The 17,241-nt window shown below is 37.1% G+C and overlaps 1 protein-coding gene across 8 annotated transcripts in view; it reads right to left on the bottom strand.

The window, feature by feature from the left end:
• The window catches only part of LOC149078238 (DNA-binding protein P3A2-like), a 247,483-nt gene that overhangs the window by 129,856 nt on the left and 100,386 nt on the right, over positions 1-17,241 (bottom strand). For all 8 annotated transcript variants that reach the window (XM_089241841.1, XM_089241842.1, XM_089241846.1 and 5 more), the window contains one exon: positions 8,793-8,919. In XM_089241841.1, coding sequence (XP_089097967.1) covers positions 8,793-8,919 — 127 coding nt within the window. The remainder of the gene's footprint in view (positions 1-8,792; positions 8,920-17,241) is intronic.

A 17,241-nucleotide genomic window follows, 5' to 3' on the forward strand; every position in this document is an offset into this window, starting at 1 on the left:
GTGTAAGGCCCCAGGCTTACAGGGGGTCTTGGCAATACATAATATGGAAGGCTTGAGCCAGGGGTCTTCAACGCATGGCCAGATTTGGCATTCGATGCTTTTTGTCATGACATGCATTTGAAGTTTGCTCTGTTTCAAAAGAAGCATCTACCATAGATGAAGTCTTGTGTTGGCAAATTGCAGGAATCTCTCGTTGGCTTACATGATCACTAAAAGTGACAGATTTCTTCAGAGGGAAGTGTCTCATAGGAATAGATAGTCGAATAGGAGTTGGAGAAGACGGTCGATTGACTTCACACAGTTGAAGTTGTTCAAAATGTCTCTTGATAATGTATCCATCATCTAGTTCAACTAGGTAATGAACACGACCCAATCGTTGAACAACAGTCCATACTTCCATAGGCTTGAATGAGTGTAATTTCTTGACTGTACTCTATCTCCTTCCTTGAAAAATTTGTCAAAGACTGACTGTGTTGCATTGTTCTTGTATGACTCAGGAGTTGTAGGTTTGAGGAGATCTAGCTTTGTTCTGAGATTCTCTCCCAACAATAATTCTGCTGGAGTCTTTCCACATGAAAGGGGTGTAGCTCTGTACCGAAACAGTAGTTTACATAATTTTTCGTGAAGTGTTCCTCGTTCGAATCCCATGCATTTCAGTTTTTCTTCAGGGTTTGGCAATAACGTTCTGCTTGTCCATTTGTTGAGGGATGACCAGGAGCTATCATTCGTTGTCGAATACCATTTCGTTTGCAGAAGTCCATGAATTCTTGTGATTTGAAAATTGAAGCATTATCACTAACGAGAATTTCTGGCAGTCCATGTCGACTGAATATTTCTCGCAGGAAATGAATTGTAATAGCAGAATCTGGAGCTTTCTTCATGTAGTAGATTTCTGGCCATTTAGACTTTGCATCGATGACAAGTAAGAAAAAATGTCCCATGAAGGGTCCCGCATAGTCCATGTGAACACGTTGCCAATTTCTTGTTGGACTTCCCCAATTGTGCACTGGAACTTTCTGTGGATTTTTCTTGACGTCACAACAGCTCTTGCAACTTTTCACTAGACTTTCTATGTCAGAGTCAATATTCTTCCAATAGCAGTAATTTCGAGCAAGTGCTTTTATCTTCACTATTCCACAATGAGTTGAGTGTAGTTCTTGAAGGATGGTTGGTTGAAGTATCTTAGGTATTATTACACGCTGTCCACGAAGTAGAATTCCTTCTTGTAATGTTATTTCTAGGTCATATAAAGTTCCTTCCATCACATTTCTCTTTAGTTCACGAAGATCATCATCCAATTCTGTTTCTTTTCGGATTTCTTCAGAAGTAATTGTGTCTGTGGATATATGTCTAATCACTGATGCTTGCAGGATATACTCATCATCAACAGTGTTGACTTGTACATCTGTCAATGGTAAGGGACTTCTCGACAAATGGTCTACATTTGCATGTTCGGATGATTTTCGATGTCATAGTCGAAGTTGGAAAGGAAATGTGCATACCGCAACATTCTTGTAGCTGACAATGCTGGAAGTTTTTCTCTGGATGCAAGAGAGTCATCATTGGTTTATTGTTGACCGAAGATGTAATCATAGAACTTTCTGCATGCCCAATATACAGCTGTAGCTTCTCGATTGAGCTGGCTATGTGATAATATTACGGATAGACCATGTGGACTAGCATCAGTAGCCAAAGTCACTATAAGTTCTGGAGTAAATGGTATGAGGACTTGGTCACTAGCAATTTCAGACTTGATTTTTATCCATGCTGCTTCACAATCAGCTGTCCAGTTGAATGGAATACTTTTCCTGAGAAGACTATTTAGTGGGTGAAGTAACCTTGATGCACTCTTGATGAATTTCAAGTAATATATAACTAAGCCCAAAAATTGTCTGAATTCGTCAACATTTTTTGGTCTGGGTGCTTCTTGAATAGCTTGAATCTTAGCTGGAGATTTGTTCAGTCCTTTGGAAGTTATCACATGTCCAAGGTATTCTACACTTTTTTCAAAAAATTTACATTTGTTGATATTAACATGCAAATTATATTTTCGTAATTTATTTAGAACATTCAGCAAGTGTGTTGTGCATTCCTCATAAGTCTTCCCTTGTATAATTAAATCATCAAAATAGGCAGTTACTTCCACTAAATCTTGAACAAATTGATCTCTGAAAAAATGAAATTCGTTCGGTGCTGTTTCAATAACAAAAAAACAATCTTTTTGCCAAATAGGTACCTTGATGTGTAGAGATCGTTTGAACTTTTGCACTGTCTTCATCGAACTGCTAAATACATATATGCTTTATGGATGTCCATAGGTGCAGAAATATGATCCACCTCGTAGCTTGTCACATATATATCTTCAATCTTGGGTATTAGGTGTCTGGCATCATGAAGTTGATTGTTTACAGTCACTTTGTAATCAGCACAAAGTCTTACAGAACCATCAGATTTTGGCACGATGACAAATGGAGTTCCCCATTCTGAATGATAAACTTTTTCTATGATCCCTTGATCACACAAGTTATCCAGTTCTTTTTCAACTTTTTCATGCAAAGCATATGGTACTGGACATGGTTTGACAAACACTGGTTTGGCATCTTTCCGCAATTTCAGGGAGCACATATAATCTGGAATCTTGCCCACTGTTTGTTCAAAAACGTCAGAGTATTCATTGACAATATTAGAAACAGATCTTTTTAAACCACAACAAGGTATATTCTTGACACATGTGGTATCATGATTATTGTTTATGTTGATATCCAATTTACACATCCAATTTCGACCAAGGATAGGTCTCTCTTCAAATTTACAAGGTATAATTCTTCTTCACTGGATTTAGCATTGTAGCATACAGTCACTTTGACGTATCCGATGGGTTTGAAAATTTCACCCGTATAACTTTGGAAAAATATATTTGTTTTCAGGATTGGAAGTTTTAGGTTTAAGCACCTGTAGTCACTTATGTTCATGATGCTCACACGACTACCAGAGTCACATTCGAAACGACAATTTTTTCCATTTAATTGAATGACTGCAAATATTCTATCGTCTTTTTCAGCAGTGTTATTGCATATATCAACAATTTGGCTTACTTGAAAGTGATCTGGATTTTCCACATGTTGAACAGTATTTCCTTCCGATCCACTTTTATTTTCCATTTCAGAAGCTCTGTAATACATACTCTATTGATATGACATTTTTTGAAGCAAATCTGGCATGAGAGCTTGTGTTTCACTCAACAGTTTTGAGTCTGGTGGTTGCTTCTTGCGCAATGGAGACACACGTTTTCTACCTTAATGTCTCTGAAGTTGAGGTTTCGCTTCCGACTAGCCGATCTGTCGCGTCAACGCGGAGTCGATTTCTGTCGCGAACTCCGGCTGTTATTACATTGCGCAATTTTATTCTCGATGGAACCGTAATTGCTCTTGTAAAGTTCTTTATTTTCGATTTTCCAAGCTTCAATCGCTAATGCAACTTCGAATGTTTCGTCAAACGTCAGTTCAGCTTGTTGTAGAATTCTTTCGCGGATTTCGGCATCTTGTAATCCTTGTATAAATTGAGCACGTAGCATGAGGTTGATGACAGATTTTGAGCATTCAGCATTTTCACAACTAGATTTGAATTCGGCGGTTTTCGAAAGTTCTTTTAATGTAGAGATTGAAACTTGTGTTGTTCCGTCAGGATGTTTACCCTTTTGCAGAGATGATCTTTCAAGATTTTCAGCAGTACGTCTTTGATGAAGGTAGTAGTATTTAGATCTGAGACAGCTGATTAACACCATTTTCTTGGCTTCGGCGACGTCTGCTGTTGAATCTGTGAGTCCTTTGAGCTGGAAGTAGTTTTCGAATCTTTGTACATATTCACCGAAACTTTCATTAGCTTCATTGTAGCATTCAAACGAGATCGATTGTGATTGATGAAGCGTTTTCACATTGACGGCAGTTGAAGGTGCTGGATGACTTTCGTTTAGCTTCGAGAAGAAATTACTTAACGGTTACTAGATTGTCGTCTGCCATTTCCGATTTTTTTTTTCACTCGTCGCCAACTTTATTGTACTTTATGAGCCGTTTCTGTAGTGAATCATGAGCTGCATGATAACTCTTAACTAATTTATTACAGAACAATATTTAAAACTGATTTCCGGCATGTTGTCATTCCCTTGAAGTGTTGCCACCTTCATACAACATAATATTGCTTATTTTCTGGTGTAGCCAGATACATAACAATTATAGAGCAGCTTTTTAAAAGGGTGTGTCACTGTTTCTAGGGGCATCACCAATCTTTATGTGAGGTGTTGCAGCAAGCTTGAGATATTGACTTGTGCAGCTATTTATGCTTTGAAGAAGTTATGAGAAAAGTTGATACGAAAAAATATCTATTAATCCATCCTGAAGAGCCGCTGATAAATCATGAATTAGGCAAGGGAGCAGTGGTCGACAAAAGTTTGTGAACCATTGGTATAAAGAAAAGTATTGCACTAAGAGGGGGATTAACTTAACAAAATATTTGGGCTTACCAATGCTAAAATAAGAAGGCTAGATATCTTGTCAATGCGATTCAAAGGGTTGAGATCTGTCTGAAATCAGTGATGAAACATACTGTCTCAAGTCTTACTGTGACTGCCGTTGTGGTATTCAGATTCTATAATGCTCATTTTCTTCTCATGTTTAATGGATATACAGGGTGTATGGGAAAGTCCCTTGGACGTGAAATGACTAGCAAGCAAAAACAGCTACAGCTATGCAACTCCTTACAAGGAAATGGTATTTCTTCAAAAATTTTAATTAAAAAAAATGCGCTTTCAGTGCAATATTTGAGCCATGTTCAAATGGTGATTGGTATGATTGGTATTGCTTTAGCAACAAGAGCAGATATGTTCCAGCATCCCTGCCAAGTTCTAAAATTTTACTTCAAGAAAAGTGTAAATTTTGGTGGTAAAATTTACTCAGCGATGCCAAGGACTGAAGGTTCAGGAAGAACACAGTCCATTGAGTGGACTATGGTGAATAAAACTGATAACAAATGGCAAGTGACTTTTGCATTACCTATGGTATTGCAAAACTTGCATAAGTGGAAAGTATGTTATTATAATTAATTTTTGTTAATTTCAATGCTATTTGAAGGCTAAGAACCCAAAATTGTTCAAGAAATTCATTGCGACCCTACCTCTCTAAGCCCTTAGCAGCCCTTGACCAGGGGTAAACATTCGGCCTATGCGGACCAAATGTGGCCCTGGCTTTATGATGTGGCCTGCCCCTAAATCTATTTTTGTAACAATGAACCAAGTGACACATTTACAGATCGCTTAAGTGACGGCACAGTTCTAGAGCATTTGGATCCGCTAAGTATTTGAAGATCACTAGAGTGGCTCTGTAGGGGGAGAATGTTGGTTCAGGTGCCCACAAACTAGTGAAAAGTTTTACACGTTTTTTTGCGCACCGAGTAAGACGCCATTAAGAATATTTCATATTTTTTATAAAGGGTGGTTGATGACGTAAGAATCGTCCAACCCCCCCCCCCCCTCCACGTCATGAAGTCAGCAAATCAAAAATCCCCCATCCATGCTGACGCAATACTTGAATGACCCCTAACATAAAGATATCCGAAAGTTATTTTCTGAAGGTTAAAAAAAGTGGGTTGAGCTATAGTGGCTGATCGGCTCCCCCCCCCCCCTGTAAAACCAGATGTGGCTCGGGCTGTCACTTTTAAAAGCCGGGTTTTACTAGCAGGTTTTTCTATGCCGCGCGCAAGGTGAATCACCCAGCGCGACACACCGTCTATTCATCAATATGAAAAGCAGTACGACTGTTTTCCTACAGAGCGCAATACGGCTCACGACAGCGCTTTACGTCGGGCATGATTGGCAGACTGCTTCTGGAGGAGTTAAGCATCGTGTGGCGCGCGTTTCAGCGATCTTCCCTTCATTTTCGTGTTGTGTCTCTTCCCTTTAAACCGGAGCATGCAGCCAATAGAGTAGATGACGCCAGGGTCATATACTATATAGCCGTCCTGAGCCGATGCGCCACGCTTGGAAAACGCAAATGCGTAACGTCATTATGTAACTCATTTCTGTGGCCACGAAATGATCCAGTTAGGTTCACGCGGCGCAAAAAGCCTACTCCTAGGAAAACCTGGCTTCAGGGATGAACGCTCGTTATGGGATCCCAGGAGAGAAACCCATTGTCTCTCATAGAATCTCTTGTGTGTGGATAGAGCCTGTTCCTGTTTTTTTTTTTTTTGCCTTTTTATTTACGGCAACCAATCTGCGAAACAGATTCGCTTTCCCCACTGGACTTCAGTTTTTAGCACTTGAAGGCGCGGCGGCGAAAAGATACGCTTGTCGTCGTCCCTTAAACTCCAGTGGAACTGAAATTTTTTTTCCTTTCTTCCTTTTCAGTAGCGAGTTGTAATGTGAATAAAACACGTCAAAAAAACTGTGGAAAGCAGTGACATTTTGCGGTTTCTCGGAATTTTCGTAGTCAGATATTGGCTGTAAGCAAATGGGAAGGAGGGATAAAATAGGAACAGTAGGAGAGAATTGCAGTAAAAAAAATTACGATTGCGGCGAAAGTAGAAAAATAGGAAAGCTGCGAGGTCTGCACTCAGTATACTGCATAATATAGGAGGTTCGAGACATCGTTTCGCCGCATAAGTAAAAACTTAAAAAAACTTTCTCACCACTGGGCATGGGGGAATTTTCGGCTACTGGTTCAGCGGAGTGATGCCGTTCTACGGACAATCGATTTCCAATGCTGACCAGTTTGCGACATAGGCAGGAAAACAAGTCAAAACTAGCGATTCGGTAAAAAATCATATTTTCAGAAGCAAAAGCGTATAATCGTATTAATTTAATAAATACGACAAAATCGTAACGGTTGGCAGGTATGCACAACCATTGGATGTTCCAATCCCATCCCCTGCTTTCACATTTCCTATTACAAAGGGAGAGAGCGTTTTTTTCTCTTTTTTTCCTCTTTTTATTCGGGGGAAGCTTCCTCTTATTTTTCTAGGCAATGCTATTCATCACCATGGGGAATGCCTATTCTAAGAAAGATCATCCCTTCAGAGAAAAAAAAAAGGGACTTTTTCAGGCGTGGCTGCGAAAAGTAAGGAGTTATAAGGGCCCTTCCAGAGGGAAATGAAAAGTTAGGAGTTTTTAAGGAGTTTGTAAGGATGTGCGAACCCTGAAAACAGCAGAATTCTGTGCGGAAATAACTGAAAGGGCTATGGAGACCAGCCAACCTTGAAAATGCAGAAGTCCTGTAATTTTTTTACAAAAATCCTGCAATCCTACCATAATTTCCTGAGCATAATCTGTGGAGTACAAGTCAAAATAAAGAATTAAGTGTAAAATTAGCAAAATATGTGTATATTTTTAATAAAATAACAGACTGCATGGATGCAACATTTAGTAGAAGCAACATTTTCTCTGAAAATCACACTTACCCCAAATTTCTTAAGATTTCACTAAAGGAGGGGGGGGGGAGAAATAAAATTTACTCCCGCATATTACACGATATTTTTTATTCTAATTTTTCAATGCTTTAAAATAGCAAAATGCCAATATGCAACTTATTGCAGCTATGTACTTTCTTTCTTGAACATGCATATTTATTGGCAATTTCACTGTCTGGAAACACTTTCTTGAAAAGCACACTGGCATGCTCCACACAAGATAATAAGTTATATTACACAATGAATGATGTAAATCAACACTCTGCATGGATCAGAGTAAGAAGCAAAACTACTTCAAGGAAAATTTAATTTTTTGTTACTATCGCGATCTTTGAACTGTCCACGTTCTTCTGTGTAGGAACGCCACGCGTTTTATACATCTGCTTTGCCTTGGTATGCTACAGAAAAATCACATATATAAATGTAGCAGAAGGCAAACTGCTGGCCCTTCCTTGATTCGATTATTTGCAAGGATAATTTTACCATGAAACATTTCTTGAAAACTGTTATTTTCATTTGTTGAAGTAGTGTTGTTGTTACAGCTGTTCCAAAGAAATGGTAGATCGTTTTTCTGATCAATTCTGTGTTCATTAAATTTTTTTCATTTAAACTCGGAATTTTTGGTTTTGCAGACACAAACAGAACAGCCTTCTGCTGTGACATCATGAGCTTCATGCAAAGGCCTTCTTCTGTAGGTGGTGATGGTTATACAACGTTCGGACTATACAATGCCTTTTTGTCTAAAATTAATCAACTTTGTATGTATCGATTATACACAGGAAAATTGAATAAGAATTAAACAAAACTTATCTAAGATTCACATCAAGAACAGAGAAAAACAGAAAGAAATGACTTAACTTCAAAATCACTTTCTTTAACATGCTAAAAAAATCTTACAACTTATAGAAAACTAATGTAACAAAAATAAAATTAAACATTTCACTAGGATCACCATATTTCTATTCTGATCGAATTTATGTTGAGCTCTTTGGCCCTTCCTTAAAGTTGGTTAGCATATCTTGTCAAGCAATCCCGTCATTGATTTGTGATCATGATCTTCCTGCATCCTTTATTGTTTATTGGCTGACTAACCACTCCAATGCTGTCCAGGGCTGATATTATGAGTCAGCAAAATATCCTTTCAAAAGTGCTAGCAACACTATCTTCTCCCTGTCGTGTTCATCATTGGACAAGGCCCCATATACTGATATAAATTGGGTGGAATGCAAAAAAACCCTTTTTTCCCACTTCCATCATATAAAAATAAAAAGTTCAGAGATTTCACATTAAAAACTTTCATTTAATATTGAAAAAAATATTATATCTGCGCTTACTACATTCTCCAAAGGATGTGCACCAAAAACTTTGAAATTGTTTTGTGGTTTTCCTGGAGTAACAACCAGCACAACAGCTTGTTGCCCAACACGTATTGTGTACTCATCTATGGTGGCTTTAAGTTTTCTAGAAATATAGCATGAGGATCATGTATCAATATTAATAACACAAATATCTGAAGGTATTTTATCCCATTATGACCAAATTAATATTATGAGTATAGTATCAAGGCATTTTTTATTACCCTGATACTCATAATGGTTTTTTATTTAAAGGGAAAAAAAACAGTCCTACATTGATTTGGGAACAGTTCCTCCTGGATTTTTTGAGCAAAATGGGGAAAATTAAATCTCTCCATTCCAAAAGATAAATATCTGAGGCGTGTGTATATATATACAGACGTGCCGGAACCTAAGGGCTGAGAACATTTGAGCTCCCCCCCCAATAAATTTTGTAGGGGGGGGGGGAGGCTGAGCACCCCCAATAATTTCTGAAAAAAATCAATGCATTGCACCTCCCTTCTCCCGTAAACACACTTGAGTCCCACATATACAGACGACTAGCAAGTTTCAGACCTCCACCAATGTTTTCTTCATATTGGCACCTCTGCAGACAGGGTGAATACTATTGAGAAGAAAAATTTTTCCTCTGAAGACGGCACCCATTGGTGTTGAAATGCATTAGGACTTTTATTATTTTTTGTGTATTTGCCTTATTCGTTGGTGTCTTCTCAATATTCTTGGGCAAAGTGGATCAACTCTTCTAGGGTGAATACTATTGACCACCTAATAATTACATGTGATTCTCTGTGAAAAACTAATAAGAAAAAGTGTTTTCAGTTGTTTTTTTTTTTGATTTGACCAATAGTAATGAAAATACAATATTTTAAAAATTGATAATGTAACTTCACAATCCTGCCAAATTCATGGAACATACACAAAACATATACTTTGGCATTTTTAAAGCTAATAAAATTCCATTATAATCACATCTAATAACATTCTATTAATTATCTAAGAGCAATAGTGAAAGCAAACCAATTTTTTTTTTTGGATGAAATTAACTGCATTTTAGTTCGAATGTGATCTGCACTATTAAACAGATAGTTTGCAAACAGATAGTTTAAAACAGATCCAACAAAGTTTTTGTTAAGATTAATCATCGTTATCACTAATTGATCATTTGATCATTTTTGTCGCACCACGCCCATTTTCTGCACACGAGGGCTAATTAGACTGGGACCTACAATTTATTGCGGATTCCAAACGGCAGGCTTCTTTTTTATACTCATCGAGAGGTTGGTGCGCTAACAACTCGATGGGGGACTCCCTGCTGTAGCAATTTTTTTCTGCGGTCAAGTCGCTGTTTTTTGTTGTACCGCTGCGTCAGAAAAGTTTTTTGACAAGGACGAACTGGGTATCGAACTCGCGACACCTCTAAACGTGCTTTGGTACTTTAGGTGAGTATCTTATCAACCAGGCTACCGCGCCCCTCGTTATCACTAATTTTTGATAGATTATGACAAGAAAAGTAAAAATTGTAATTCCCTTAATTATTGATCAAACTGAATCCAACAGTTTGTGATGATTAATTAAAGTACAATAATTAATAATTATGATTAATTAATAAGAGTATTAATACTAATAATTAATTAGTTATGACTAGAGCTCAGATTTTCATGACACATATTTTTTCATGTAACAAGTCATTTTTAATAATTTTGAGCATATATTTCAAGGTCATATTTCAAGCATTTTTCTGATATCAATAATATTTTAGGAATCTTCAAGAAACTGATCATATCTCAAAGAAGCTGAACTGATGGAGGAGCTGAACAGAACATATAATGAAGCCGAGGAAGTGAAAAGATTAAATTACAAAAACAGTCAATCTTTAAAAATGTAATTTATGAATTCGACAAATAAATTAACAATCATGATGATCAAATGTCAAAAACTGTCTGAACTTTCCAAATCTTTTCTGTAAACAGGCAAATGCCAAAATCTTATCTTGTTGATGAAACTGACATTACTGATGTGTCTGACAATCAGTTTGTCTTCAATTGCTAATGAAACAGTAGAAAGAAGAACATAGAACTTGCCCAACAGTGTGTCATAACTTTTGGTGAATATAGGCATTCCCGAGAATAAGACTCATAACCTCACTCAAATTCCGATTGGTGGAATTTCAGTCCTTAAAAATTAGTACACCAGAATCAACTATCAGCAAACCGATGAAAATTCTGGCATAGAATACCACTGGACTTCGACAGGAATTACACGAACTCAAAGAGTCCCTCCATAATTAATCCTAATGCTGCGGACCCTGGCTAGGTCTTCGATGTTTATGGTTTTTGTGTTGCCAGATACCGAATACAGACCTGCCAACTCTCCCAATTTAAGTGGGAGACTCCGGATTTTTCATCCTTCCTCCCGCTCTCCGGATTTGTTAAAATTTCTCCAGATTTTGACAGAAAATTAGATTTTAGGAGAGCTTTCACGTTGTCGTGCGTCAATAATTACCATCGTCGTTAGGGAAAACACCCATAGAGGTCAGCCGTAGTCATTTCCATTGAGCAGCCGTAAGAAAAAGTCTCTGTGACTGCATTTAAGCAACTGGCAAAGACGCGACTTTGTTTTCGTAGCATTTATCGGCAATCATTTATCAGGGGGAAGCCCTTGGTTGCCGAAATTCCTGTATAATCCTTATTGTATTCCATTAACAGCCGCGCGGTAAACACGCAAGCTTTGCAATTTGAACCACAGCTTTGTAATTTGAATTTTTTTAAATATTGTTTCTTCCGATTAAACATCTTCAGAAAGAAAATATAAAACTTTAAGCTATATACAGCTGGATGGAATTATATTCTTCTCAGGGCAATGCAGAACCTGCCTTGGGGGGGGGGGGAGAATGTAACTTAATTTATGAAAAAGTTTTTTTTTCGAAATTTTTTTTTATGAACTTTTTTTTTGATCGAGTCTATATGAGTGTCGGAGGAGGGGTGGGGGTACCCCCCTCGGGAGAATCTCCTGATTTCTGGATTTCAAAAGTTGGCATGTCTGCGAATATCATAGATGTACAATATTATTCTAAGTTCATGTGAATATGCAAACTTGTTTCTTTCGTGATGTAAGAGTTATCTATAGACGGAGTGTTACCGGTGGGTGAATGGTCTTAGATTAGAACCGGTTTTCAGTCCTATAAATATGTGTCTCTTGTTTGTTCTCGTAATTGCACTCACTGATTCGATTACTTCTTACTTTTACTACTCGAGTAGCTAAAACTAGTTGGTCTTAGCTTTGGTCATGAAATCTTCACAGAATGTTATAACATCAAATAACTGGTTCTCCTGTTCCCTGTGGGTCCGGTGAAGATGTTTTAAAGAAAATCTAATAAGTTTCATAACAATTTTCCAGTTTGGTGACTGGCCGCCCTCACTGGGTGATGAAACCTGAGCAGTTAATTCTTGATGAAGCTTCTAACTTGGTGCTCATGGAGATGTCCAGTATTTCCTCCAACTTCCAATGTGATTTAGTCAAACTCTGATGGACTTTCATCTGTGATTGTGGAGAGATCTTCTACCTGACATTGGCTACTGATGACTTGTATTGAAATATGGAACTCTACTCTTTGGTTGGTTCTGAAGGAGTGAATGGACCTGCACTGTGATTGTGACTAAACAACACTAACCTAGTCAGCGAGAGGAAAGGTGATATTCGTCTATATGGACTGGACTTCCAATGGTAAAACCCATCCACTTCTATTGATAGGAACCTTGGAATAGATTACTTCAACTTACAAAAATGTCTTTAACAAATGAATTGAACTCAACGTAAAAAGGTTATTCTTAGCAAATGAATTGATTTAATGTAATCAAGCACCTAAGTGATACAAACAACTTGTTTTAATTTCCTGCTTGTTGTCTGCCTTAACTCAGGATATTTCAAACCGGCATGTAACCCTATTAAAGGAACATTACAATCAAAAGTCAGAAATTTAAATCATCTTACCCTTGTGTGTTCTGTGATACATTTTACCTCTTCTTGGGTAGGGCACATCACTTCTTTCACGGAAACGTCTGACCACGGATTTCATTTCGCATTATAAATTCATCAGCCACATCTTCGAGATGTAGTGAATTTGCCAGGTGTTGGCAATGTAAAATTGCTACAGAATTGAGGTGTGTTTGATCCATTGTCGATCTCATATGACTTCAGGTGCCTCAAAGAGGAAAACTATCTCTCTGCTGTGCCCATGGTAATTGGAATAGTCACAAATAGCTCTTCTGGTAGCATTGTAATAAGATCATTTTTTTCTTTTTAAGAAATCAATAACGGAGTGAAAATTTTTGAAAGACAGGAAGTTCAATTCTGCTCTTTATATATCAAGCTACATATCACGATGTAGTTTTAGCTGTTTTGGATCTATATCCTCCTTATAGAAGTATGCTATAAAAGTGACATCACTTGTTTCACCAATGAATTCTTTGCAATGCTTTAAGAAGCTTTTCACTTTCATGTAAAAACCTTGATTCCAAACACTGGACAATTGTACCGATTGTTTCAAAATACTCTTGACAATATAGTGGAATGGGATCTTCATATGCATGTGGGATACTGCCTTCATCCATTCGCTTTGGAATTTTTTCGGATGCGGAAAAGTAGGTTCCAAAATTCCAAATTTATGAGCCTATTCTTTAATATTCCTCTAGACTTAGTGTGTACTCTAAACTCAAGTGGCTTCGCTTCTAAAATGTTGTAAGGTGGTAATTAAAGTTGAAACCATACCTACATCTTCTTGGAAGCTCAAATTTCTTCTTAAGTGCCGTATTTACGGAATCACTATGACAAAACAATTTGGTTAACAAACCACAGTGAAGTAAAAGATTAAGTGTTCATTTGCAAAAAGAAACCGTTCACTTTACTCCTGGCATTAGACTTTTCAGTTCAAGATTGCTCTGACATAAATTCAAGAAGTTTGTTATTATTAGAGAAACATGAATAAAGGGAAACACAACAAACTGTCCATCTTGTTGGACAAAACGTCCACAAATTCACTGCTACATCATTGTTATCAGACAAAATTTTCAAAATTCACTTTAATGAAACTCAACACATGTTTCATGTAAAGTGGTAAAATATGTTAAGCAACTCCATTTAATGATATTCAACTGTATTTGCAATTTGTTCATTTTTACAGCACCACAGTCATTTTATGCTCACAATGGTTTACTCAAATGCAACCTAATAAAGCCAATTCAATTACAAATGAGAATTAGAACAAAGTCCCCAGCAGCATTGAATCTGGGGGTGCTTGAACACCAATCCAAAGGTGCAAGCGCCCCTTATCTATTTCGGAGCAGCAAATTTCATTTTTGGAGCAGAAATTTTGAAAATGAAGCAGAACTAAAAACAAACTATATCTGCAATATAAGGAGTAATTTTTCTGTGAAATGCCATAAGTTTTGCCAAAAATGGGTGAAAAAAATAATTCTAAATAAATTTTTCTGAATTATCTTATCTGTCACTATCAAAACATGCATAACTGAAACAGGGGTGCAAGTGCCCCTCATCCATTTTGGAGCAGCAAATTTCATTTTTGGAGCAGAAATTTTGAAAATGGAGCAGAACTAAACACGAACTGTATCTGCAATATAAGGAGTAATTTTTCTGTGAAATGTGAAAAGTTTTGCCAAAAATGGTTGAAACAAATAATTCTAAATAAATTCCATTCACAAATTAAAATCCATTAAAATTTTTTCTGAATTATCTTATCTGTCATTAATAAAACGTGCATTACTGAAATGACGAATACAAATTATTACTCTTTTCAAATTAAGCAACATGCATACTGAAAACCTAGGCAGCAAGAATTTCTGCTGCTTGAACACCAAAATCTTATTCCTCCTGATATAGCAAAAAAAAAAGTGTGTGCAGAATATAATAAGAGTTTCCGTGAAAAAAAAAATTGGCTTCTCACAGAATTTAAAGGAATTATTAAATTTAAAAGCAAAATGCAAAAAATGAGAAAAATATAAATACCTTATTTACTTAAAGAATTTCTCAACCTAATAGCATGTTAATAGATTACAAATCACGATTCGATTTCAGAAGTACAGCATCTCAATGGCTATTTTTTTCAAATTTTTTATGCCCTTGAACATTTTGTATGTCTTATTCCATTAAACATTAAAGCATTGCATGGACAGATTTTTCAATGTTCGAACAGACTTTTATTTATTTGTTAACAATGAACTCTTTTTCACTGTCTGTGTTACCATGTGCTGAAGATAAAAAAGTCTTCACCAAAACTGGCAAAATTTTGAACTTTGGGCAGCTTTCAAAGTTACAAAGTTTGAATATGTCTGCCCAATATCTATCTATCTATTCTCTGAACTGATCTCACTTCTTGTAATTGTTTGGATTGTAGTGCAACCCATTCATCACACATAATCAATAGTTCTGTTGGTGATACAATGTTAAACAACATCCCAGCAATACGTGAGGGAGTAATGTACCATCCCAGCAATGCATGAGAGGGAGTGCGAAAAACAAAAAAGGGTGCAAATATTTCATTCTCTCCAACAACATGTTTTGGAAAAGTAGGACATTAATATATATTAGGTATCTCACAGAAGTTACGTAAAATGAGCATACCCTAGTACAAACTCCTTCCTCTGACTATTGTTAAGAGCACGCCCCTCCCCCATCAATGCAGTGGCGGACCGTGCGGCCTTATTGGGCGCCGCTCAAGGAGGGGTGCCAAATGGAGTTGAAAGGATGAAAAAGGTTTGTCGACCAAAAAAAAGGTTCTGCATGGGTAGAGATTTTTTTCTCTCGAGCCGGCCCCGTTCGCCAAATCCGGATTTTCGCGATGTGAAATTGTTACGATCGGCAACCGCCGACGATAACCACATGACCGCATAGTGGCTAGATGACAAAACTATGAATATTTTAGCTGGAGTTTTTACAGATTCTATTTTTTCCCAACGATCTCCGAAAAATTTCGGTAATTTAAACGAGTAAACCAATCCTCTTTTCGATGCATGCCGTCTAAGAAGTTGGCAGCCGCGAAATTACCGTTATTTTCAGTATATAACCTATAACCAGCAGGAGAAAAAACGGTCTCCGAAATCGGAAAATTCGGCATATTTATTCAGGGACTTTGATAGCCCGCCGGTTATACCAATAACAGTACAGGACTTTATACTTCAAGGTAGTATAACTACTTTCCAAGGTCACGAGATAACGCGATTATGGTAGATGGTGGGAAGTGAAAAAAAAATTGAAGTTTTTCTCTTCCCCCCCCCCCCCGTATCTTTTTCCGTGTCTCGGAAAGAACGCGTCCCGTGAACAACATTTTCATGCGAATTTTTGCTTAATTAAGGGTATTTGACGTACTACAGTGCATTAACGGTACCTCCGCGAACCACAAGCAAGAATTGGCGCAAATGCGCAGGGATTCTGCGCCCTGGCGCACCATGTAGCAAGAGAACCGTTTCCGCGCAGTTTGGCGCAATTGGCGCAGCTCTTGCACCCCTGCTGAAATGACAAATAAAAATTATTAGACTCTTTGCAAATTAAGCAACATGCATACTAAAAACCTAGGCAGCAAGAATTTCTGCTGCTTGAACACCAAAATCTTATTCATCCTGATATAGCAAAAAAAGTGAGTGCAGAATATAATAAGGGTTTCCGTGAAAAAAAAAACTTTTTACAGAATTTAAAGGAATTATTAAATTTAAAAGCAAAATGCAAAAAACGAGAACAATATAAAAATACCTTATTTACTTAAAGAATTTCTCAACCTAATAGCATGTTAATAGATTACAAATCACGATTCGATTTCAGAAGTACAGCATCTCAATGGCTATTTTTTTCAAATTTTTTATGCCCTTGAACATAAGATTTTGTATGTCTTATTCCATTAAACATTAAAGCATTGCATGGACAGATTTTTCAATGTTCGAACAGACTTTTATTTATTTGTTAATAATGAACTCTTTCACTGTCTGCATTACCATGTGCTAAAGATAAAAAAGCCTTCACCTAAACTGGCAAAATTTTGAACTTTGGGCTGCTTTCAAGGATATAAAGTTTGAATATGTCTGCCCAATATCTATCTATTCTCTCAACTGATTTCACTTCTTGTAATTCTTTGCATTGTAGTGCAAAAAAAAAAAGCCATCAGTAGCGCCAAAAATAGATTCCGCATGAGTAGAAATTTTTTTCCCTCGAGCCGCCCCTGTTCACCAAATCCGGATTTTCGCAATGTGAAATTGTCACGATCGGCAACCGCCGACGATAACCACATGGCCGCATAGTGGCTAGATGACAAAACTATGAATATTTTAGCTGGAGATTTTACAGATCCCATTTTTTCACAATGATCTTCGAAAAATTTCAATAATTTAAACGAGTAAACCAAAAACCAATTCCCTTCTCGATG

The sequence above is a fragment of the Pholcus phalangioides genome, unplaced genomic scaffold, assembly GCF_987345545.1.
Source record: "Pholcus phalangioides strain wild (caught in Gottingen) unplaced genomic scaffold, Ppha-v1.0 ptg000014l_1, whole genome shotgun sequence".
Lineage (NCBI taxonomy): Eukaryota > Metazoa > Arthropoda > Arachnida > Araneae > Pholcidae > Pholcus > Pholcus phalangioides.